Source organism: Bos taurus, chromosome 9, assembly GCF_002263795.3.
Source record: "Bos taurus isolate L1 Dominette 01449 registration number 42190680 breed Hereford chromosome 9, ARS-UCD2.0, whole genome shotgun sequence".
Lineage (NCBI taxonomy): Eukaryota > Metazoa > Chordata > Mammalia > Artiodactyla > Bovidae > Bos > Bos taurus.
In genome coordinates this window covers 12978068-13003344 of record NC_037336.1, presented here as the reverse complement: position 1 = coordinate 13003344, position 25277 = coordinate 12978068, and the positions used below count along the sequence as shown (strand labels likewise).

The following is a 25277-nucleotide window of genomic DNA, read 5'->3' as shown; positions in this document are numbered from 1 at the left end:
TGTTCTGGGTCTTTGAGTTCCAGAAAAACATCTTCTGCGTTATTGACTATGCCAAAGCCTTTTACGTATGGATCACAACATACTGTGGAAAATTCTTAAAGAGATAGGAATACAAGACCACCTGGCCTGTCTCCTGAGAAATCTGTATGCAGGTCAGGAAGCAACAGTTAGAACCCAGCATGGAATAATGGACTGGTTCCAAATTGGGAAAGGAGTATGTCAGGGCTGTATATTGTCACCCTGCTTATTTAACTTTCACAGAATACATCATACGAAATGCCAGGCGGGATGAAGCACAAGCTGGAATCAAGACTGCTGGGAGAAATATCAATAACCTCAGATATGCAGATACCACCACCCTTATGGCAGAAAGCAAAGAGAAACTAAAGAGCCTCTTGATGAAAGAGGAGTGAAAAAGCTGGCTTAAAACTCAACATTCAGAAAATTAAGATCATGGCATCTGGTCCCATCACTTCATGGCAAATAGATGGGGAAACAATGGAAACAGTGACGACTATTTTTTTGGGCTCCAAAATCACTGCAGATGGTGACTGCAGTCATGAAATTAAAAGACGCTTGCTCCTTGGAAGAAAATCTATAGCCAACCTAGACAGCATATGAAGCAGAGACATTACTTGCTACCAAAGGTTCATTTAGTCAAAGTTATGGTTTTTCCAGTAGTCATGTATGGATGTGAGAGTTGGACTATAAAGAAAGCTGAGTGCCGAAGAATTGATGCTTTTGAACTGTGGTGTTGGAGAAGACTCTTGAGAGTCCCTTGGACTGCAAGGAGATCAAACCAGTCTATGGTTAAGGAAATCAGTCCTGAATATTCATTGGAAGGACTGATGTTGAAGCTGAAGCTCCAATACTTTGGCCATCTGATGCTGGGAAAGATTGAAGGCAGAAGGGGATGACAGAGGATGAGATGGTTGGATGGCATCACCGACTTGATGGATATGAGTTTGAGCAAGCTCTGGGAGTTGGTGATGGACAGGGAAGTTTGGTGTGCTGCAGTCCATGGAGTCGCAGAGTTGGACAAGACTAAGCCACTGAACTGAGTCTTCGTTGCTTTTTTGTTGTTGTTTGAGTTTTCTCTGGTGTTGAGCAGGGGCTACTCTTAATTGAGGTGTGTGGACTTCTCAATGCAGTGGCTTCTCTTGTTGCAGAGCACAGGCTCTAGGCACGTGGACTTCAGTAGTTCCAGCTCACAGGCTCAGTAGTTGCAGCTCTTGGGCTCTAGAGCAAGGGCTCAGTGGTTGTGGTGCAAGGGCTTAGTTGCTGCATGACATATGGAAGCTTCTCAGATCAGGGACTGAACCCACGTCTCCTGCGTTGGTAGGTGGATTCTTACCACTGCACCACACGGGTAAGTCCGAAAGTTGACTGATGCTTGCCAGAGACTGGTGAAGGGGGACTGGGGAGTGATCTTTAATTCAGGTTTTCTTAGATGGGGTAATGAAAATGTTCTGGAAGCAGATAGTGAATGGTAGTTTTGTGACCTTGCAAATGAATATACTAGAAACCACTGAACTGTACATTTTAAAAGGGTAAACTATGTTGTAAAAAAAACACAAAAACATGTATATATATGTACATATATATATGTATATATAAAATGGCAGAAAACAAGAGTGACAGCCAAGGGTCAGAGTCCTGCTGTTACTATGCACCATTCCCAGCCTTACCTATGCTTGAGCACAGCCAAGGGATCCTCTGCCCTCTCTCTCACTGACCTGCCATGAGAACTGATTTTTATTTTATTTTTAAACTTTACAATATTGTATTAGTTTTGCCAAATATCAAAATGAATCCACCACAGGTATACCCGCGTTCCCCATCCTGAACCCTCCTCCCTCCTCCCTCCCCTCCCCTCCCTCTGGGTCGTCCCAGTGCACCAGCCCCAAGCATCCAGTATCGTGCATCGAACCTGGACTGGCAACTCGTTTCATACATGATATTATACATGTTTCAATGCTATTCTCCCAAATCTCCCCACCCTCTCCCTCTCCCACAGAGTCCATAAGACTGATCTATACATCGGTGTCTCTTTTGCTGTCTTGTACACAGGGTTATTGTTACCATCTTTCTAAATTCCATATATATGCGTTAGTATACTGTATTGGTATTTTTCTTTCTGGCTTACTTCACTCTGTATAATAGGTTCCAGTTTCATCCATCTCATTAGAACTGATTCAAATGTATTCTTTTTAATGGCTGAGTAATACTCCATTGTGTGTATGTACCACAGCTTGCTTATCCATTCATCTGCTGATGGGCATCTAGGTTGCTTCCATGTCCTGGCTATTATAAACATTGCTGCGATGAACATATTGGAAATAAAAGCAAAAATAAACAAATGGGACCTAATTAAACTTAAAAGAACTGATGTTTTTAAACATAAATTATATTTTAGGAAGATCTCTTTTAAGTTGTACTGCATTGTTTTTTTTAACAGATAAACCTTTATTTTGGAATAAGTTTAGATTTATAGAAAAGTTGCAAAGATAAGTAAAAGCTCCCATATACCCCTTACCTATTTTGCTTCTCCTCATGTTATCATCCTGCATTACCATAAAACATTTATCAAAATTAAGAAGCCAACGTTAGTCTCTAGACTTATTCAGACTTTGCCAGTTTTTTTTTCAAATGGCCTTTTTACCTGTCTCAGGACACAACCCAAGACATCACTGTGTGATTAACTTTAAAAACTCAAATGTTGGGAGTTTACATTTACATCTCTGCTATACTTTATCATTTTGTTGAGATAATTTTGCATTTGGAGCCACATTAAATACAAATATGGGCTTTGTCATTTATACATCTTGTATTTTGTGTTTCTGTAGTTTTACTTTAATTATTGTTAAGTACTAAGCAAACCAGGTCCAAAAACAGGGAACTTGGTATTACAGTAGAGAACTGTTGTTTGACTTTGGTCTCACCAATTGCAAATTCACCTAATAATACAATAACCTGTGCCATACTTTACCATTTTAATCACAGGGTTACCATAGTGAAAATTTTATCAAATGTTTGGTTAAAGAAAAGTGAAGTAGGTGAAAGCTTTAAACTGACTTGGCCTTTTTGGGCAGACCAAAAAAAAAAAAAAAAAAAATCTGCAGAATTTACAGTTTCTATTTTAACCAGTCACACTTTCCCTAAAAGAGTTCAGGTAGTTTTGGGTTTTTGTCAAAGTTAACAACATATGCAGTCTGGATATTGCCTTTAACACTGTCTCTCTTGATACATTGTATAAAATGTAGGTTATTGCTTGTATAAAGCCAAATCAATTTTAAAACAGACAGAATCAAAAGTAGGTAGTTTATTTTAACTGGCAGCAAAAACCAAGCCAAGAGAGTGTGGTATGATCATGCACGTGTGGTTAAACAACGGATGGCTAATATAAAAAATAACAACTAAAAACCCGAAAATATTCCACTTGGTTGAGTTTTCAGTAAAATCATGTGGTTGAGAGAATACCCTAGTTGGTGTTGCACTAACTGTAGGGCTGCCACATAAGGAGTTTGAGTTCCAGTGCTGTCTGGAGGAAGCCAAGGTGGGGATGTAGTCTTCTCAGCCTGCTGGTGAAGCCATCTGCAAAATTTTCTGAGACTTGGGTTGTAACCTTTCAGGTGTAAGGATTGCAGCTATGCCATTGCAACAAAGGAAGGACCTGATCTAGACTTGACCTGTAGCCCCTCTCTTTTAACTATTGTCATACCTTCCTGACTGACCCTTTGAACTTCTCTGTTTAGCCTCCTACAGGATTCTGTGTAGAAACTGGCAACTCAGTAAATGTCTGAGAATTGAGGTGGTTTTTATTCAGTCATTGCTATTGCTATTGCTAAGTCACTTCAGTCGTGTCCGACTCAGTGTGACCCCATAGACGGCAGCCCACCAGGCTCCCCCGTCCCTGGGATTCTCCAGGCAAGAACACTGGAGTGGGTTACCATTTCCTTCTCCAATGCATGAAAGTGAAAAGTGAAAGTGAAGTCGCTCAGTCCTGTCCGACCCTCAGCGACCCCATGGACTGCAGCCTACCAGGCTCCTCCATCCATGGGATTTTCCAGGCAAGAGTACTGGAGTGGGGTGCCATTGCCTTCTCCTATTCAGTCATGGTTGGGTATAAAAAACATTTTCCCAAACTAACTCTTTGAGTCTAGGGGATGCATCTCTTGGAACTCAATTTCTCATATTTTATGTAACTGCTTGTAAGTTTTTTTCTTCAAAGCTCTGATACCTGTCTCTGCAGTTTGTTAAATTGCCCCCCTTGAGGTTTTTCTGTATAAAATTGGAAATAAGATCAGTCAAGTTTCACTGTTTGAAACACCACATGCTTGCACACACAAACATAATCTGATCTTGTATTAAATACAGTAGAGTCTAGAAATGTTTCGTTTTAAATTTATGCAGTGTGTTTTTATGTATATTTATGCATTTAAAAATTTCAATTTCCCATGTATTCAAAGGGTATAGACTGGACTTCCCTGGTGATCAAGTGGTTAGTAATCTGCCGTGCAATGCAGGGGACACGGGTTCTATCCTTGGTCCAGGAAGATTACACGTGCTGCCTGCGAGCTACAACTACTGAAGGTCCTAGGGCCTGAGCTCTGCAGCAAGAGAAGCCACTGCAATGAGAGGCTTGCACACCCAAACTAGAAAAAGCCTGCATGCAGCAATGAAGACCCAGTGTAGCCAAAAATAAATTTTTGAAAATGTATAAAAGGGTACAGACTAACTGTAAAAGAATTAAAAGAAAAACCAACGTAAGACTAAAAATGAATTAATCAGGAGGCAGTGGATTTTAAAAAATAGTCTAGCAAACACTTAAAAAAAGCATAACTCCATAAATGCATAGTATGAAATGGTCTGTAAAGAGTGAGTGTGGGAACTGAAGGGTAAGCCAAAACAGACTTCTACCCTATATTGTTTAACAAGGAGGAAGAAACACTTTATCCAGTGGAGGACCTTTCCTGGGAGGAAAAAAACCTACTTGAAAGTGATAGGCATTGTGAAGTTAGAATATCTGAGATTCATGCTCAATAGCAACTTGGAATTACATTTAAATCACATCACTTAATCAGGTACAGCATACGGAGAGACCAATGTCTTGTTTTTAAAAGCTTTTTAGAAAAATTTGAGGAATGTATGTGTGTGTGTGCTCAGTCATGTCCAACTTTTGTGATCCCATGCACCATAGCCCACCATCCTCCTCTGTTCGTGGAACTTTCCAGGCAAGAATACTGGAGCAGGTTGCCATTTCCTACATGGAACAAATATGCCTCTTAAAATTTATGAAATACAATTTGTATATAAATTACTGAAACAAAAGTATTAGAACACTTGCTGCATATGACAAAAAACTAATTTCATGATCTGATAATGAACTGCAGACAGCAGTTATAAAAATGTCGATTTAGCTCAGTGACAGTCAAAAATGAGGTTTCTAGATTAAAATAGTAGCATTTATTTCTTTATGGCATAAAAACATAGGACCTCAGGGCTTCCCAGGTGGCTCAGTGGTAAAGAATCCGCCTGTCAATGCGGGACACAGGTTCGATCCCTGGTCTGGGAAGATTCCACATGCAGCGGAGCAAATAAGCCGATGCGCCACAACTAGTGAGCTTATGCTCTTGAGCCCAGGAACCACAACTACCGAGCCCACGCACCACACCTGCCGAAGCCTATGCACCTGGAGCCTGTGCTCCACAACAAGAGAAACCACCGCAGTAAGAAGCCCGAGCACCCGACTAGACAGTAGCTCTCACTCCCTGCAACCAGAGAAAAGCCAGCATAGTAATGACCCAGCACAGCCAAAACATAAGTAGGTCAAGAGGCACAGGATTTCAACCTATATATATTTGTCCACAGGCATCAAGTATATCCAAAGAAGTGTACAATTTGAAAGAAAAAAAAAAAATGTGGCCTTGCCCACAAATTACCATAGCCCACCTCTGACTGCAAGCTGGAACAGCTTTTAGACTTGAATTTCTCTAACAACGTGAGCTCACTTTTCTGCACAACTGAGCTGCTCTAGTACTTCCTTCAACAGTACAAATTATTTGTCATCTAGGTTCCTGAGCCATCACACATTATAAAGTTATAGCTTTGTTTCTGCCACAAGCTACTGAGTGGATATTTATTTATGAAGGAAAGTCAGTGATTCTCACAGTTGGCTGAGCATCAGAAACACAGATGTGTTAGGAAGGAAGTTAGACATGAGCCACAAGGGGAGGCTTGGCTGAAAGGGAGGCAGGCTGATCTCTAAGCTCCAGCCCAGATGCACCCAGGAGAGCTGACATACGCTATAAACCACAGAGACTTTTCAACTGGTGCACATGCGCCCTCGGCACACAGTGGATACAAAATAACCACAGGGGCTTTTCCAAGGAACTTTAGGCAGTTAGGAGCCCAGTAAGGATTTAGGAATATTCTACATCTAATTCTAACACACTAAATTATTGGAAGACATATGTGAAGACATAACACAGCCTGCTGTTATATAACTTAAAATTATCAACTGGCCTTAAGCATATGCTCATTTGCATTCCCTTTCATTGATTGGTGGTGGGTATAAGCCCTACTTTGCACACACCATAACCAAAAGGAGGAGACTGGAAGTACAAAAAGGGGAAGCCAAGTGGGATCACGTTGAAGAATGAGGAAGACTCCTTTAGGATCAGCCTGCTCCCATGTCTTGGGAATGTCTGTTTAATAAAAGATCTGTCTGCTTGAGCTGAACTGAGCTATAACTTGTCTGTTGTTTTTTATACTCTTTAACGACAGCTCTAAATTTTTGTTTTAACAAGACAGGAACTCAGGAAGAGAGAGAAACTGACCTGCCAGATGCCAAGACATTTCCAGGGAAACTAAATTAGAATTGAGTGTGATAAAGTTGGCTGTCTACAAGCTAGTATTGAAAATTCCGATGTCTAACTAGATCAACTGTAAAGAACCTGAAGTGCAGGAGACCCTGGTTTGACTCCTGGGTCAGGAAGATCTGCAGGAGAAGGGATAGGCTACCCATTCTAGTATTCTTGGGCTTCCCTGCTCACTCAGCTGGTAAAGAATCTGCCTGCAGTGTGGCAAAGCTGGGTCCAATCCTTGGGTTGCGAAGATCCCCTGGAGAACAAAATGGCTACCCACTCCACTATTCTGGCCTGTACAATTCCATGAACTGTATAGTCCATGGGGTTGCAAAGAGTCGGATGTGACTTTCACATTTTTCAACTAGGTTTTGGGGCTTCCTAAGTGGCACTAGTAGTAAAGAAACTGCTTTCCAATGCAGAAGAAACGCAGGTTTGATCCTTGGGTCAGGAAGACCGCTGGAGGAGGGCATGGCAACCCATTCCAGTATTCTTGCCTGGAGAATCCCATGGATAGAGGAGCCTGGCAGGCTACAGTCCATAGGAGAGTCAGATACAACTGAAGCAACTTAGCACATATACACATCTGGGTCCAAGAATCACTGTTCAGTGACATCCCTCGTGGTCCAGTGTCTAAAACTCTATGCTCCCAATGCAGGGAGCCTAGGTTAGATACCTGATAGGGGAACTAGATTCTGCATGCTACAATTAAAGCCTGGCACAGCCAAATGAAAAAAAATATATATTTTTTAAACATTTTTTTAAAAGATGAAAAAAAAAATCACTGCTCAAGGGCTTGCCAATCATACATACTTCATTTTTTTTAACAGCTTTATTGATATATGTCACATACTATAAAATTCACCCTTTTAAAGCATACAATCCAGTGGTCTTTAGTATGTTCACAAAACTGTACAACAATCTAATTTCAGAACATACCACCTTAAAAAAAGGTGCCCTTTTAAAGAGCAAAAATGCTACCTAGAGGACTGCCTTTCCAACTCATTGGGTCAGTCTGCACACCAGCCTCAGGCCTAGACCAAATACTGGGGGGCTGCCATGACCAAGATTACTCTAAACTAATGAAGAGTTTAAGCTTCTGGGGCTGCAGAAGCAAAGAGTGAACGAAAGCATGGTTCTTTAGGCAACGAGGAGGGCAGTGCACAGACATGGCTGTCAGGAAGACAACCAGCAGTGTTTCTTAATGTTTCCAAGTGTTGTTTGTTTCTCTTGTCTGTAGAACAGGAAGATAACTGTTTTATCATGGGTTAAAGAGCAAGAATCCATGTAAAGCCCTTAACTTCATATCTGACACACAGTAAACGTTATTAGGTAGTAGCTACTCTTTTAAAAGAAGGCTGAGCACCAAAGAATGCTTTCGAATTGTGGTGCTGCAGAAGACTCTTGAGAGTCCTTTGAACAGCAAGATGGAACCAGTCAATCCCAAAGGAAATCAACCCTGAATATTCACTGGAAGGACTGATGCTGAAGCTGAAGCTCCAATACTTTGACCACCTGATGCAAAGAGCCAACTCATTGGAGAAGACTCTGATCCTGGGAAAGACTGAAGACAGAGCAGAGGGGGAGGCAACAGAAGATGAGATGGTTGAATGGCATAAAGACTCAATGGACCTGAGTTTGAGCAAGCTCAGGGAGATGGTGAAGGACAGAGAGGCCTGGCATGCTGCAGCCTAAGGGGTTGTAGAGAGTTGGACATGACTTAACGACTGAACAACAATGAAAAGCATAATTCTCCCTATGGGGTTATGTGATTTCTCTTAATTTTAGCTAATAGGAAAAAGTTTTCTTCTGGTCCCCTTGATGGGGCAGAAAGAACTGGGGTTTAACATTTAAATGCAATGTGCCTTTTCCTCAGACCCTTCTATTTAAAATATCTCAATTTTTAGAAATAAGAAGGGGGTAAGTTATCAATCAGCAGGTTTTGGAGTCTGAGATACAAGTGAATTCATGGCTTTTAAAATTGTTATACAATATAAATTTTAACATCTTAATCAGTTTTTTTAAAATTTATTTGGCTGTGCCAGGTCTTAGTTGCAGCACAAGGAATAGTCAGTACGTGGGATTTTTTTTTTTTTTTTTTTTCAGTTGTGGCTTGCAAACTCCTAGTTGTGGCATGTAGGATCTAGTTCCCTGACCAGCAGGGATCAAACCCAGGCCCCCAGCATTGGGAGCGTGGAGTCTTAGCCAGTGGATCACCAGATGAAGTCCCAACATCTTAAATTGTTTTTAACTGTAAGGTGGTGGTAAGTACCTTCACGTTGTTGTGCAACCATTAACACCATCCTCCTGCAGAACTCTTCATCTTGCAGAACTGAAACTCTATCAAACAGTAAATTCCCATTCCTCTCTTGCCCCAACTCCTGGCAATCCCCATTCTGCTTTGTCTCTGTAAATGTAACTACTCTAAATACCCCATGTAAGTGGGATAATACAGGGTTTGTCCTTTTGTGACTGGCTTATTTCAGTTAGCATAATGTCCTCAAAGTCTGTCCAAGTTGTAGCTTGTGTCAGAATTTGCTTCCTTTCAAAAGGCTGAAAAATATCTCATTGCATGTATATACACTGTTTATCCATACATCTGTTGATGTACTTAGGTTGCTTCCACCTTAGGCTATTGTGAATAACGCTATGAACATGACCCTTGAACAGATCTCAGACCCTGCTTTCAATACTGTTGAATATGTATGTGTGAGATTTCAGGGTCATACGGTAACTCTACTTTTGAGGGGAACTGTCACCCTGTTTTCCAAAGTGGCTACACCATTTTACACTTCCACCAGCAGTTCTAAGTGTTCCATTTTCTCCACAGTGTTCTCAACATTTGTTGTTCTTTGTAAAAAATACATTATGTATTTATTTTGCTGCACTGGGTCTTAGCTGTGGCATGCTGGATCTTGGATCTTTGTTGTGGCACCAGGGATCTTTAGTTGCAGCATGTGGGCTCCAGTTCCCCCACCAGGATCAAACCCATGCTCCCCTTACTGAGAGTGCAGTTTTAGCCACTGGACCACCATGGAAGTCCCAACATTTATTATTTCCTGATTGTTAACAGCCATCCTAACAGGCATGAAATGGTATCTCTTTTTTTTGGCCACACTGTGCAGCATTTAGAATCTTAGTTCCCTGACCAGGGAGAGAAACCATGCCCCTACAGTGTAAGCTTGAAGTCTGGACACTGGACAGTCTAGGGAGTCCCTCACTGTGGTTTTGATTTGCACTTTCCTAATGACTAGGGATGTTCAGCATCTTTTCACGGGGTCATTGGCCATTTGCATATCTTCTTTGGAGCTATGTCTATTCAAGCCTTTTGCCCATTTTAATTTTCTTTCAAATGCTTTTTACTTTTTTGCTGTACCATGTGGCTTATTGGATCTTAGTTCCCTGACTAGGGATCAAACCTAGGCCCTGATAATGAAAGCACTGTGTCCTTACCACTGGACTGCCAGGGAATTCCCTCAATTGTGTCTTTAATCTGGCTTTTAAGTTAGGAAATATTTTCTGGTTGAATAAAATGGCTTGAATATAAAATATAGGCTTTAGTATCATATCAGGAGCAATGATAAGCAGGGATAACAGTAAAGAAAGATAGAGGAAATGAAACTGAAGAGAATGTGAAGACAGAAGAGAGAGAAAGAGAAAGGCAAACGCTTAAGTATGCAGTTCTTAATATGTTATAAATCTTTTTATCCCATTTAATTATTCAGTTAAGTTTTAGTTTTGCCATCTCTTGCCTTTAGTACTATTTTTTCATTTATTCAAAAAACATGTTCTGACTGTCTACAACCATGCCACTGCCTGCTTGAAGAGGTTTACATGTTAATAAGAGTTAAGTTAGAGTAAGACAGGTATTAAAAATTAAGATGGATGAGGTAAGTGCAACAAGAGAAGACTGTGAAGAGGGAGCCTGGGTAAAGTTTATCGATACTGTGTACCTTCTAGTGTAAGCAGCTTTGCCAACTCAGAGGGAACCCCTAGTCTGCTGGTGGCTTTCCTGGTACTTCTGACCACTTCTCCTGAGCAGGGCATTCTTCTAGGAGTTGAAATTTCTGAAGGGAAAAAGTCATGGCTATTCCAATGGAGGCTGAAACTCAAAAATGACAAACCAGTTTAAAACAATCAGTAATATAACTAAAACACTTGTCTATAAGGTAACTTCGTAATTCAAGGCTGTGATGGTTTCATTTAGCATAGGTCCTTATGTTCATATTCTCTCCCTCCTCAACCAATTTGACAAATGCTTAGTGTTTCTTAGTCATTTCCTTTTTTGGCTGCTCAGTGTGGCTCGTAACATCTTAGTTCCCTGACCAGGGATCAAACCATGCTCCCTACGTTGGAAGCGCAGATTCTTAACCACTGGACCACCAGGGAAATCCCTCATTTCCTCATTTTAAGTTTGGTGTTCCTGTTGAAAGGAACTTCAGTATGTGCCCAGCTTTTCAAACTCCCAGGCTATGTGGTCTGCGGTGGGTGGAGAAAATCATAAGGCCAACTTCTGTTGGATGCTGGCTGTTGTCATTGTTGGGGGGTTCCCATGGAGTAACTGGACTAAGGTTACATTTTTAGCTGGTTTGTTCTGAAATATTCTGTTAAGTGAGATAATTTTGTATAATATATGTAACAACATATTTTAAATTGTGGATTTAAAGAGGTTTCATATGCTAAACTAAATGCAGAACCTAAAACATGTTTTCTATCAAACATTTTTCAGTAAGATGGTTACTACTGTAATGGAATCACATTATAAAACCCAAGCTTCATTATATGTAGTATCACTAGGCCCAAATTACAGCTGTTGAGAACCTTCCAAAGCATTTAGGAATTTATTTCCTCAAAATCAATTTTTGCTATATTCCATTCAATAAGCACCCCACTCATTGCTTTTACTCCTGCAATTAGCCAGAAAAAGAAAAGTTTACAATCAATGGTTCCCCCCTAGTGATAAACACTAGTACAAAATACCCTCTTAATAAACACCATGCAGAAGTGTACTCAATATGCCTCTGTGGTAAGAATTCTGCCTAGGAATGGCCATAATAACTAAAAGTTACCACTTACTGAAATTACTACCTCAAGTATCAAAAAGAACTCATCATTGCTAAAACATCCAGCATTACACATATTGGGTTGGCCAAAAAGTTCACTCAGGTGTTCTGTAACATCTTCCGAACAAACTTTTTGGCTAACCCAATGCTTTTTACTTGCTACTGATCTGGACTGTGTTATGGAAAGACAAAATTAGATGAAACCCATGGAAACCGAGCTACATCCAAGAGGCTATACATGATTATAGTAAGAAGGTATTTGCCCCACACCCACTGAAATCACACCAGTGATTTCAGGGCGCTTAGAACTGTCTGAGATACCTGCTTTGGCTTGAGGCTGATATGGGAGCTTCTCCCTGGACTGACAGGAAAGGTCTGAGTTGGCATTTCCAAGGATAAGTAGGGTCCTCTTGTCTGCTTGGCTACATTCATCCTCTAGTCAGTGAAGAAAGGTCAAGGTGTCTGAGGAGCTAGCCAAAGACCCGGCTGGTCACCCCCGCTAACCCCAGTAACCATGTATCACAAGTACTGGAGAGTCCCAGCGCCATTCAGATTTTTCTGTCAATTCTGACTTTCAATAGGGGAACTTTAGTCGCCATGCTGCAGCCAGCACTGGAAATTAGCTGAATGATTCTGGATGATTTTGTACAGTTTCAAATTTTTAGCCTTAAGAATTTGAGGGCTTTGAAATAACGTAACTAAGCAGAAGCCTGCCAACTTTCAAAACTAGGTGAAAGATAAGACTTTTAATTTGGTACCTTTTATGGACAAAGTTCTTATTATTTATTTTTGGCCACACCACGCAGATCTTAGTTCCCTGACCAGGGTTCCAACCTGGGTCTCCTACAGTAGAAGTGCAGAGTTCTAACCACTGGACCATCAGGGAATTCCCAGTAAATTTGTCCTTATGAGTAGACAAATCCGCAAGCTGAGATTTTTTTTTTTCCAGATTCAGTTTTAGTTCCACTGTATCTCTCTTTGATGAACACTGCCCAAACTTATATTAATAGGTATACTGTATTAGAACACCTGAAAGAAAGAGTATAAATGGACTTTATAACTATTTTTTCAGATATACAAAAAAGCAGAATTATAACCTATTTACAAATTAATGACAAAGCCACAAAACCTAATAAAGTTATTTTAACAGGTGCTAAATATAAATACTTCTCATCTCCTGTCTACACTCTTGTTCAGATTAACTCTTCTATGAATAGAAAGCTATAACTGACTCTCTTCAAGTCTGTCTGTATCATGTAACTGTTGATCAGTTTTGGGAATTCTATTCATAGCTGCCTGTCTTTGCTGAGTGGTCTTCACAAATCTGAGCAGGTTGACGATGGCAGCAGCTGTCACTCCAGGTATACGACTGGCAGCCCCAATCTAGGAATTAAATCCACGAGAAACATAAATGAGCTATGTTAGTTATAAGCAAATTTATTTTCCTCCTGATAACGATCTGTATGTTACAGTTTATAAAATATTTTCAAAACTTTATCTTAATGTATTGTCAAAATAACTTTAGAAAGTAGATAAAAGAAATGTGGTTATAATTAATATCTTCACTTTAAAAACAGGGGAAACTGAGACTAAGAGATATTAAAATGACTTGTCTAAGATCATGTAATTAACAGATGTTAGAGTATCTAACCTTTTCTTTTCGTTAAACTAAACTAACATCACTAGCAGTGTGTTGATCAGCACCCTATGACTAATCTCAGTAATATTTCTATGGTATATTTTTGCAGTGAAATGGATGACTTATTCACTCCAAGTGGTATAGAGACCTCATATCAGTTCAGGTCTGTTTTGCCACCAAATGACTCTGTAGCAAACGTTTGTCAGAGCTTATGGTATTTCAGAATTTTGGTTAAGAGGTGAACTGTGATGACCAATACAATGCAACTGAACTTTTCTGTGATAATGGAAAATTTCTGTAACACTGGCAGTGTAAAAATATGATAACTGTCCAGTATGACAGCCAATAGCCTTTTGTAGCTACTGAGCATCTGAAATGTGGCTATTATGACTGAGGAGTTGAATTTTTAACTTTATTTCATTTTAATTACTGTAAATGGTTGCACTTGGTTAACGGCTATCATATTGGGCAGTGTAGCCTATGACTATCCACAAAAACATAACCCAAAATGAGTAAGATACAGCTATAAAACTTAAGGCCTCTCTGCTGCTTTCCATGATGAATATGACTAAGAATATCATGTTAGTTGATGAAATCACTCCTCTTTAAAAAAAATCTTTTCAAAAATTTTTGCAGGCCATGGTTTTGTTACTGCTACTGCTACTGCTAAGTCGCTTCAGTCGTGTCCGACTCTGTGCGACCCCATAGATGGCAGCCCACCAGGCTCCCCTGTCCCTGGGATTCTCCAGGCAAGAATACTGGAGTGGGTTGCCATTTCCTTCTCCGATGCATGAAGGTGAAAAGTGAAAGTGAAGTAGCTCAGTTCTGTCCAACTCTGAGCGACTCCATGGACTGCAGCCTACTGGGCTCCTCCGTCCATGGGATTTTCCAGGCAAGAGTACTGGAGTGGGGTGCCACTGCCTTCTCCTGGTTAAGTACCCCTTTATTTTATGAACCACTGAAAAAAATAAAAAACCCAACGCAATGCCCATTAAACTATGATACACCATCAATTTTTAAGCTACAACTCAGAGATGTTAAAAATGTATCTCAGAATCAATAAATACAGCCTACAAGTCTTTAAATATTTGTTATTACAAATTCAATACTGTATGCTGAAGTTTTTAACAGATGTATACAGCATGGTGCCCATGTACTCATGCAAATACAAACCACACACAGACACACACAGGATCATCTCTGGCCCTCTACTTCCTCCTACTGGCTCCCAAGGCAACACTATGGAACGCCTTGGAGGGATCCAAGCAGTGATCTGAAAACCACTGACATGTATTCTATTTTAACCCAAAGTAGTTTAAGTCATGCATATAAACAAGCATGCACATGGTTGGCTAATTATAATCAACCCAATTCTTCACTTCCAGATACTTATTTAGACTAAGCTTTTTTTTATCTCTCATAAAAAATATAATGACACCTGTTATACAAAGAGAATATGAAAATAAGAGGTTAAGCTTTTTATGATGAAATAAAACATTAGTTATATGGCCACTACAAATCCAGCTTTTAAAAATTAAAGCATTGGCTCTCTATGATCTGTTCCTATCCACTGCCTGTTTTCTTACCGTCTGTGGGCGACTGAAATGGAGCTTCTCTCGAACTTCATAGGACAAAGATATATCCTTGAGAGTCAAATAATCTAGGTCCTTTGGCAGTTGGAGAGCTTCATCTCTCTGAACTTCCTTTATTTCTTGTTGCTGATGGAACAGTACTGATTCATAAGTAGCTGGTGAACAAAATTAATTATGTTGTGATACTCAGATAATATTAACAACCTACATGTTTCTAGCTTTTTACAATTTACAGAGAGCTTTTGCATATATGATCTTAGTACCCCGATAGGTGGTACGTATTCCCTTTCGCAGAAGAGGAGACTGGGGTTAAAATAAAGAGAGGGAGTATCCTGTGTATTAACTACAATATTCTGTCTGGCAGTTTATTCCATGTCCTTCTCATTTAAAAAAACTAGAAAATTTTAAGTTAAAAAAAAAAAATTGCTTTCTCAATGCAAATTTTGGTGGAACACTTTCTTCAACAGGCTATAGGTTTGAAGTTCTAAAGATTAGGTGTTTCTCATGAAGATGGTTTTCAAATAAAGCTATAATTGTTAAAAGTATATATTCTTGGATGATAACATATAATTTAAATAAATTAACTGAAGTTTTATTCAGAGTGAACTTAGAAAGACAATTCAGCAATTATTTTGTAATTAAAGCATTCCATTCTTAGAAAAATAAATCCAAGACCTGTTTTAAAACCTATACTGAGGTGGTCATTCTGTCCTGTTTAAGAAAAGCAAGTCTTCCCTAGAGGTTCTGGCAGCTTCTGCTTCCATCACTTGACTGGTAGCCAGAAAATCTCAGCTCTGAGCCTGGCTCTACCAATAAATTACCCTCTGACAATGAACACATCATGATACTTCTGGGCCTCAGCCACATTATCTAGAAATGTTATGGGCTGACCCAGAAACTTATGATGGTCTTTTTGACAATAAAGGAGAGCTGTGAGGTGCACAAGCCTTGTAGACAGATATACTAGGTTCAAAGCCCAGTTCTGCCACTCCCCAACTGTGTGACCCTGGGCAAGTTATAACTATCTGTAAATTAAGACATAATGCTAGTAGCTATCTTTCACATGACACTTTTTAATTATCAAATGAAATAATTCATGTAAAGGGATTAATATAACATATAACACATCAGCATGACAAATTGTAATGAAATTTTATGACTCAGGAATAGACTATAGGATCACAGAATATAAATAATGTATATGTTAAAGATATATTTACTTTTTCAAATATGTATAGCAAAACATGAGAGATAGTACAAAGAAGAATCTGAAACTGATTTCTGCCTTCAAGAAACTTGTCTAAGGACTTCCCTGGCAGTCCAGTGGTTAAGACTTCACCTTCCAATTCAAGGGGTGCAGGTCTGATACCTGGTCAGGAAGCTAAGATCACACATGCCTCAGGGCCAAAAAAACCAAAACATAAAACAGAAGCAATATTGTAATAAATTCAACAGATTTTTTAAATGGTCCACATTAAAAAAAAAGAAAAAACTTATCCAGTGGAGGATCTAGGTAGTGATTTGAAAACTACTGATATACGCTATATTTTAACCTAGTGTGGTTTCTTTTAAGCCATGGGTATTAGTTAGAGTCTTTATATACGCCAGTCTTAAAGAACAAAGCAAAACAGTAACTACTCCATGGCTGAAGTCAGGGTTTCCTATAAACAAGTTGAAGATAATTATTTTGGACCATTTACTGGACACAGTAAAACTGCAAACCAAGTTTAAAATACGGAGTTTAATCACCTTTTCCCAGATGCTAATGGCCTAAATGTTCAATAAAGTAACTTTTACTCAATAGAAAGATCATGATGTTGAGATATAAGGTTAACAATACTTCTTACACATTAGCAAATGACCAGGGCATGTTCATTTGGAAGAATGATAGGCAGCACTTGGGTCATTCTATATAAGCAGTCAAAGCATAGCAAGGTAACAGACCTCTCTGGAACTGAAAGAAAACGTTACTGCTAGGACTGCAGCATTCTCACCACCTTCACTGGTCCCCAAGGAGCCTGAAGGCCTTTCCTGTGTAAACAGTCCACCTTTTATCCTGCTTTTCCTACCCTTCTCTCCCATCTCATTCTGTTCCCTGACTTTTTCTGCACACAATTTTCCAGTGGAGGAAAAAAAAAATCTTCTATCACAATGCAGAAGCTAATGCTATTATCAGTATTTCTGTTTGAAATTTTTTTTTTTTTTTGGCATGCGGGATCTCCCTGACTGAGGATCAAATCTGTGCCCCCTGCATTTGGCGTATGGAGTCTTCAGGGAACTTCTGAAATTTTTTTTTATAAAGAAAAAATTATAAATTGCAGTACAACTCCAAAAGTCACATGTGACTTTGATGGTCAATATACTGACCAAGAATATGAGAGCACGTCAAATGTTATAACATACAGGGGCAGAATGTGAACTTCTTTGCCTGATACAAAATAAGTCTTTGTTAATAGAAAAGTATATCATCAAAGCCAAAGATAGCATTATTTTCCTCATTAGTAGAACATTTAAGTGGAGAAAACATTAAAAAAAAAGTTCAAAAGGAAAAAAGATTTAAGTTTTTTTTTTTAAAAAGGAGAGCTCTACAGTGGCACTTCCCAACATGAAATATACACACAGATCTCCTAGGGATCTTGTTAAAATGCAAATGCTCACTCAGTGGGTCTGGGGTGGAGTCTTCCCAACACATTATGATGTGTTACAATGCTACCTGGGAAACCTACTCTGAGTGGTCAGAGCCTAAGACGATGCTGGTCTTACGGTAATAATGGCTCCTCTTGACACAGAGCTCTCTGTGTATCTGCAATTCATTCATTATTTGCATAAACGAAGAAGGGAGCATACAGACATCCTAAGTAAAAAATTTTCTACCTTCTATTTTCAGTCTTTCGGCCAGCTCTCTACATTGGGTGTACTTCTTCAAGGGCTCTGGAACAGCCCTGGCCAACAACTCCATGTCAACTTCCTCATACTTCAGAACATCAAGAGCTCTACAAACACAGAAAAGTTTCATTAACACAAGGGTCCATATCATATCAGGCAGATTAAGAACAAAATTCCTTGAAAATAATACCAAATCTCAGAATAGACAATATCAATATATTTCTAATTTTCCCCAAGTACACTGAGCAAACAGCAGCATCTGTGACACAGCGGGACCTCCATGAGATCAGCATGTGATTCTCAGGCTGAATTCTGTCGAAAGTGTTTCTGCATCTACTGAGATTATCATATGGTGTTTATCTTTCAATTTGTTGATATGATGTATCACATTGATTGATTTGCGTATATTAAAGAATCTTTGCATCCCTGGGATAAACCTGACTTGATCATGGTGTATGATCTTTTTAATGTGTTGCTGAATTCTGTTAGAATTTTGTTGAGGATTTTTGCATCTATGTTTATCAGTAATAGTGGCCTGTAATTTTCTTTTTTTGTGATGTCTTTGTCTGCTTTTGTTATCTGGGTGATGGTGGCTTCATAGAATGAGTTTGGAAGTGTTCCTTCCTCTGCAATTTTTTGAAAGAGAGCATGTGATTCTCAACTCCTTTCCTTTATCAAGAGGGGTAAGTAGTTGGTAAAGTGGTACTGCAACAATCCATTTGTCCTCTGGAGCTTTCCTATTAGGACAGAATATCCTCTGAAAACAAGGGTGTGATTGAACTCCCTAAGAATTTACATCTAAGTCACATTAAGCCCATGTCCGTTGAATGCGCCATCCTTCTACACGCATGCTTAGAACCAACTAAAGGAGATCTGCTTGTTCCAAGACTGGAAAATACCCTGCAGTTTCCTTCTCATTTTGCTTGGTTCTCACAAGGTTTCACTGATCTGTACACTTTCCCTACAGTACACTTACTGCCTTAACTTTATTTTTATTTACTTTGCCCTTTCCCTCTTTCAATAGATTGCTTTTTTTATCAACTCTGTCCACCCAAAATCAATCAAACCAATTAATTTATTAAGTCAAAAGAAGGTCAAATCTGCCCATCCCAGGGTTCCAAGTCCCTTCAGGCCTCCCAGATGTGTTTATTTGTTTGTTTGTTTGTTTTTTACAGCTCATTCTATCACCACAGTCATGTGTCACACTCTCTGCAGAGGCCTGTCTCATCTCAGACAGTCTAGGAAAGGCCAGACACCTCTTCCCACAAGGAGCTGTCAACTTTGTTGTGCTCCACAAGATGAATTATGTCAATTAATTTCAGAAGTCTCATCAGATAAGCTGTTGATACAATGAAACCAAATAACCCTAAACTCCACAAGAAAAGGGGTTGTTCTTTCAGAAATTATAAAACCAAGACTTCCCTGGTTGCTCAGTGGTTAGGAATCACCTGCTAATGCAGGGAACATGGGTTTAATCCCTGGTCTGGGGAGATCCCACATGCTATGGGGCAACTGAGCCTGTGTGCCAGAACTACAGAGCTCACTCGCCTTGGAACTGGCGCTCTGAGACATGAGAAGCCTTCACAACGAGAAGCCCATGCTCTGCAACTTGAGAGCAGCCCGCACCAGTCACAACCAGAGAAAGCCTGCAAGTAGCAACGAAGACCCAGGGTGGCCAAAAATAAAATAAAAAAATTACAGAACATACAGGAACACATCTAATGACTAACCAAAAAGAGAGGAATCTTAGAGGATGGTGACCTCAAAGAAAAGCCTATGACCATTTAACTTTTAAGAAGGTTTTAGGGTTCCCTGGTGGTCCAGTGTTAAAGTTAAGAATCTGCCTGCTAATGCAGGGGACGTAGGTTTGATCCCTGGTCTGGGAAGATCCCGCGGGCCGTGGGGCAACTAAGCCCGTGAGCCACAACTACTGACCCAGCACTCTGGAGCCTACCAGCTGTGACTACTGAAGCCTGTGCTCATAGACAGGAGAAGCTGTTGCAATGAGAAGCCCTGGTACCACAGTGAAAAGCAGCTTCCGCTTGCTGCAACTAGAGAAAGCTCACAGGCAGCAGTGAAGACCCAGAGCAGCCAAAAATAAATACATCTTTTAAAAGGCTTTTAAACAATTTGTTTAGAAGGCTTGGAGCTATTTGTAGGTCCAAACTTCAAGACCAGCTTTGAATGAAGCCTAAGCCTCAGAGTACAGAGGGCTGCCACTGAAGGACAAGTTAGCACGCTTCTGCAGAACACAAGAGACAGTTTCTGCACTACCTGACGCATCAGTGCGTCTCCCTATGATCCTAACAGGAAATGTGTGCGCGCATGCTCTGTGGATCTCTTCTGTCAAAACGGTAGCTCAAAGTCCAGTTCCACCCCTCAGTGCCTGGCGCACAGCTTGCTATGTGTGCGGCAGACACAATACATGTCCGTGGACCAATTTTCTAGCTTTATATATCTAGGAATTGATCAAGTGAGTTCTTTCAGGGAGGCTCAACACTACACTATAAATATTCTACCAAAATCAAACAGGAGGATGAGGTCCCTGTTTCCTTCTGAAAGGAAAGACACCTGAAATTAACAAGAAAAGCATTTGGTCAAATTACTGTTTTAAAAAAAGTTACCTTAACAAAATGGGTACTCTTAGGATTAGGTAAAATATAAAGCTGACAGCCCCCTCCTTTTTCATATTTTTATTCATCAATTAGCATTCTAAACTGTGTTGAAAACAATCACTTCCCTTGCTCTCACTATGACCTCAATCCACATGAGTCACATTGAATGAAAATTCTAATTATATAAAATCTAACACAGTGCAATATTTGACCTAAATGAAGCATAATGCTATAAATTCTTCTGCAAAGCTTGAAATAATAATAAACCCTCTTAAATTTAAACAAATAGCTGGAAAACAGAGTGAAATATAAAACTATGCTTATACTACTACCATCTCCCAGTACCACTTAACTGGTACACAAATAAATCTGCCACCCTTATCTGTGAACCAAGCTGTCTTTCCTGTAAATGAGACCCCCTGATTTGGGTGACAACCATGCAGATTCTTTATTATTTATTGTTGCTAAGGCACTTCAGTCATGTCTGACTCTTTACTACCCTATGGACTGTAGCCTGCCAGGCTCCTGTGTCTGTGGGATTCTCCAGGCAAGAATACTGAAGTGGGTTGCCATGTCCTTTTCCAGGGGATCTTCCTGACCTAGGGATCGAACCCACATCTCTTAGGTCTCCTGCATTGGCAGGTGGGTTCTGTACCACTAGCGCCACCTGGGAAGCCGATTATTTACCGTTACTATAATTAAAAACCTGCTTATTCTCCTCTTCAGTGATGCCAGTGCTTTGGGAAATTCTCATGAAAATGAAAATTTGGGAACACAAGTTGTAAACAAAAAACACTGTGATGAGATGAAAGTCAAAGACATGTTATGCCTGGCTGTTAGTTAAAAAGAGAGAGAGCGCTTAGAGAGATTGTGGATGATAAAAAGTGGCATTAAAATGAATATACCATTAAATCTACAAATTTCCTCACAAGCAAAACAAGGACTGAGAAAAAGAAAACTATAAACAAAAAACATACTGGAGACACAGCAGCAAGATCAAGTCAGCATGTGTCCTTCTAAAATACAATGATTGTAGGTTTATACCTTCTAAACCCACCCTCCAACCCCCGCTCCCCACGTTAGCTTACATTTTTTAAATGGGAAAAATCAGTGGTGACTGATGTAAATTTTGAATTACATGAGGTTTTCAGAAATGTATCTCTGAATCAAGAAAGATCTCTATTAATGTCCTTTAGATTTAGAGTCCATACAACCAGAATGGTAAAAACAAGGACAAAAAAACTCCTAAAATGTAGTAAGGGACTCTTCAAGAATTGGTAACACTGCTTAATCAAAGTTTCCCTGCTATGGCTCATAGGCAAGATGAGACCATTCCAATTGTTCAATGCCTAAAAAAGAAAGCAGATGCTATTTCTTGGTTTATGCCCGCTAGATCTTAGGAAAGGCAGAACTCAATGGGAGCCACAGAGAAATAAAATAAAGAATAATTTAGAATCATATATATTGTCGTTCGTGAGTAAGGAGATTATCTCTAAAGAATTTTGAAAAGAAGCAAACATAAGAGCTGCGTTCGTTTAAAATGTGTAGGTAGGGAATCTATGGTAGTATCTCTCTGAGATGACTCCATTTTTCTACAAAAAGAAAGTTTATACAAAAAATGCATACCTGAGAGGCAGACTTTTACCACTACTTATAGAAGACTCTGGAATTAAGTTTTTCCATTTAGTACTTAAAAACTCAATGGATTTTAGCATAGAAATGCCTTCTTCTAAAGAAGACTTCATCCAAGAAGCTCTTTCATATCGTTGTTGGGACACACAACCAGCTTCCTTGTACCCTAGAAGGGGGAGGGGGAGATTATAATGAAAGAGGTCTTAAAGGAGAGAAAGTCTGGTTGCAGGACTCAGTGTAAGAGTTACCTCGGAATGTGAGCCTGCTGTCGGCGTTATCAGGACGCAGTGACAAACGGAACTCGGCTCGGCTGGTAAACATGCGGTATGGTTCGTTGGTGCCCAGTGTGGTGAGGTCATCAATCAAGACTCCTATGTAACCTTCTGTTCGGCTAATGACAAAAGGAGGCTTGTGTCTGACCCGAAGACTTGCATTGATTCCAGCTATCACACCCTACAAGAGGACTGAAATGTTTAAAAGGCCATTATGAACTGAACAAAAAGCTATCCTATTCAGACACTACCTGGAAAAAATGGTTCAGGCAGTAAGGAAGCAGGCCTGCCCAGAAGGGACAAAACAGAGACAGAAAATGTGGTTCATATTCACAAACAGAATATGGGTAATATACCACTTTAGAATGCTATAATTCATTGTTTTCAAAAATATCTAATATTCTTGATAAACCAGGTGGCTAATCTTTAAAAAAAAAAAATCCACTTGTAAGACTTTTTTAGCCTTTGCGCATTTACAAGTAAAAATAACATAACTTTCTGTTTAAAAAGGAGTAATAACAGGGTAATTTTCAATAAAGTTAGGTTAGGTTAAAAGAACTAACTTTTCTTTTTTTAAATTTCAGAAGCAATACAAAAATCTAATCAAAATATGCAACTGGATCTAGGAGCTCAGAAAAGAGTAACAAAGACACAGTGTTTAAAAAATCTTGTTGTATACAGAAGCCACCCCCATAGTTCCTGAAACAGAAGTCAGTTTGCTATTCCAGTTATGAGTTGTATCTAAGCTCTATATAGCAATCATGACAGATGTCAAGAGGAGGAACACCAGTTAAATAGTCCTTTTCTGTTTATAGTAACATTTGAACCACTTCTTACTTGAGCTGCAGCTTCCTCGTAACCAGTAGTGCCATTTATCTGTCCAGCAAAGAAGAGCCGCTGCACCAAATGAGTCTCGAGAGAAGGAGAGATCTGCCGGGGGTCCATGTAATCATACTGAACACCGTAGCCTGGCCAAAGAACAGATGGTACAAAATAAGCAAAAACAGCGCTGGGTTTGCCTCAAGCAGAGATGCAAAGATTATCATTAAATGCTCTTCAAATGTGAAGACTATTTTATAAATAAACGTGCAGATGCTGGGTTTTGTCTTCTGGGGCTCTAAGCACCATGACTGTAGCTTCAATTTTCCGCTGTCTGCTAGGCAATACTGAGCTCAGACCAAAGGGCAGCTGGCAGTCTCTTTACCTGGCTGAATCATTTTAGCGTTCTCCAAGCCTCTGATGCATGTGATCATCTTCTCCTGTAATTCAGCTGGCAGTGTCACAGATAACCCTTGGGGGTAGATGAGGTCAGAATCCATTCCTTCAGGTTCCAACCAAACTTGATGTACACGGTTTGGAAAACGCAAGACCTTTGATTCAATGGAGGGACAGTATCTAGAATAAGACATTGGAATTTAAAAATGCAATTAAACAAAAGAGGGTTGACAATCCTTACTGTAATTAAGCACTGGTATTTTGTCCTTACCGGGGTCCTCTTGTAGTTTCCTTAACGTGACAGTTAAGGTGAAGGTTCTCAAGGACAATCTCATCCACTCGAGGGTTAGTGTGAGTCAAGTAACATGGCAGCTGATCTTCTGGCTAAAACATGGGAACTCGTCAAAACACTGTTTTGCTTCTCTATTAGTTTGCCTCTAATTCAAATAAATTCCACACATGATATAAACTTACTTGTATATACATCAAATCTATGCACAAAGCCAAATACTAATGGTGAAGTATGTTTGTGAAAAACAACCCCAAAGATGAACGTAAATTGACACAAGCCTCCAGATCAACAGTTCATAGGAAATACTGATGATGCAGGAACATGTTTAAGGCACCAGAGCAGTGAAATCAGACAAATCTACAAATCTAGAATGTAGGAAATTCCAGAAGAGAAATGTCTCAGTTTCTTCCCCATGTAGATGTAAAAGAGGCTCCCCTGGTAGCTCAACTAGTAAAGAATCCACCTGCAGTGCAGGAGACCCTGGTTCGATTCCTGGGTCAGGAAAATCTCCTGGAGGAGGGCATGGCAAACCCACTCCAGTATTCTTGCCAGGAGAAGCCCCATGGACACAGGAGCCTGGCATGCTACAGTCCACGGGGTTGCAAAGAGTTAGACACAACTGAGCGACTAAGCACAGCACAGCACAGCACACAGATGTAAAAAAGAGAGGAATTATTATAAGATATGTAATGTATGAACCTCATTTGGTTCTTGGTTCAAATAAAACAACTATAAAATACTTGGAATGCACCTGGAACATTGTAGTTCAACTATACTTCAATAATATATCTATATTTAATACTAAGGAAAATTGAGCACTGAGTATCAGATGATATTAAGAAATTATGTTTTGCTATATGTGATAACAGTATTATGGTTGAGTTTTACAAAATCCTTATTTGTTAAAGACATGTACCAAGGTATTTCTGGATGAAATGATGTCTGAGACTTATTTTAAAACTAAGTAAGACAAAGTGTTGAGGAAAGATAAGAATGTCAAAAGAGGGAATTCCCTGATGGTTTAGTGGTTAGGATTCCACACTTTCACTGTAGGAGGCATGGATTCAATCCCTGGTCGGGGAACTAAGTTCCCACAAGCTGTGCAGCATGGCCAAATAAATAAATTAATAGCCACTCATCAGGGTAACACTCACCAGAAATTAGGAGTGTCAACTACTAGCCCTTGATTCTAAACACACAATATA

At 39.6% G+C, this 25277-nt stretch overlaps 1 protein-coding gene and 1 non-coding gene across 4 annotated transcripts in view; both read right to left on the bottom strand.

Annotated features, from left to right (window-relative positions):
• Window positions 1–3307: 3307 nt before the first annotated feature.
• Window positions 3308–25277, bottom strand: part of MTO1 (mitochondrial tRNA translation optimization 1) — a 30306-nt gene continuing 8336 nt past the window's right edge. Inside the window, exons 5-12 of one of the 3 annotated variants that reach the window (XM_059889783.1) lie at window positions 24052–24164; window positions 23770–23960; window positions 23403–23533; window positions 22542–22746; window positions 22288–22459; window positions 18035–18153; window positions 15155–15315; window positions 3308–12958 (exon numbers count right to left, since the gene is read on the bottom strand). In XM_059889783.1, coding sequence (XP_059745766.1) covers window positions 12950–12958; window positions 15155–15315; window positions 18035–18153; window positions 22288–22459; window positions 22542–22746; window positions 23403–23533; window positions 23770–23960; window positions 24052–24164 — 1101 coding nt within the window. In that variant the 3' untranslated portion in view covers window positions 3308–12949. Of the gene's footprint in view, window positions 13313–15154; window positions 15316–18034; window positions 18154–22287; window positions 22460–22541; window positions 22747–23402; window positions 23534–23769; window positions 23961–24051; window positions 24165–25277 lie in introns of all 3 variants that reach the window. The other 2 variants (XM_005210645.4, NM_001076069.1) reach the window with 2 other exon arrangements.
• Window positions 12743–12815, bottom strand: TRNAR-UCU (transfer RNA arginine (anticodon UCU)). The gene has a single exon. It is a non-coding gene; the product is annotated as a tRNA-Arg (tRNA).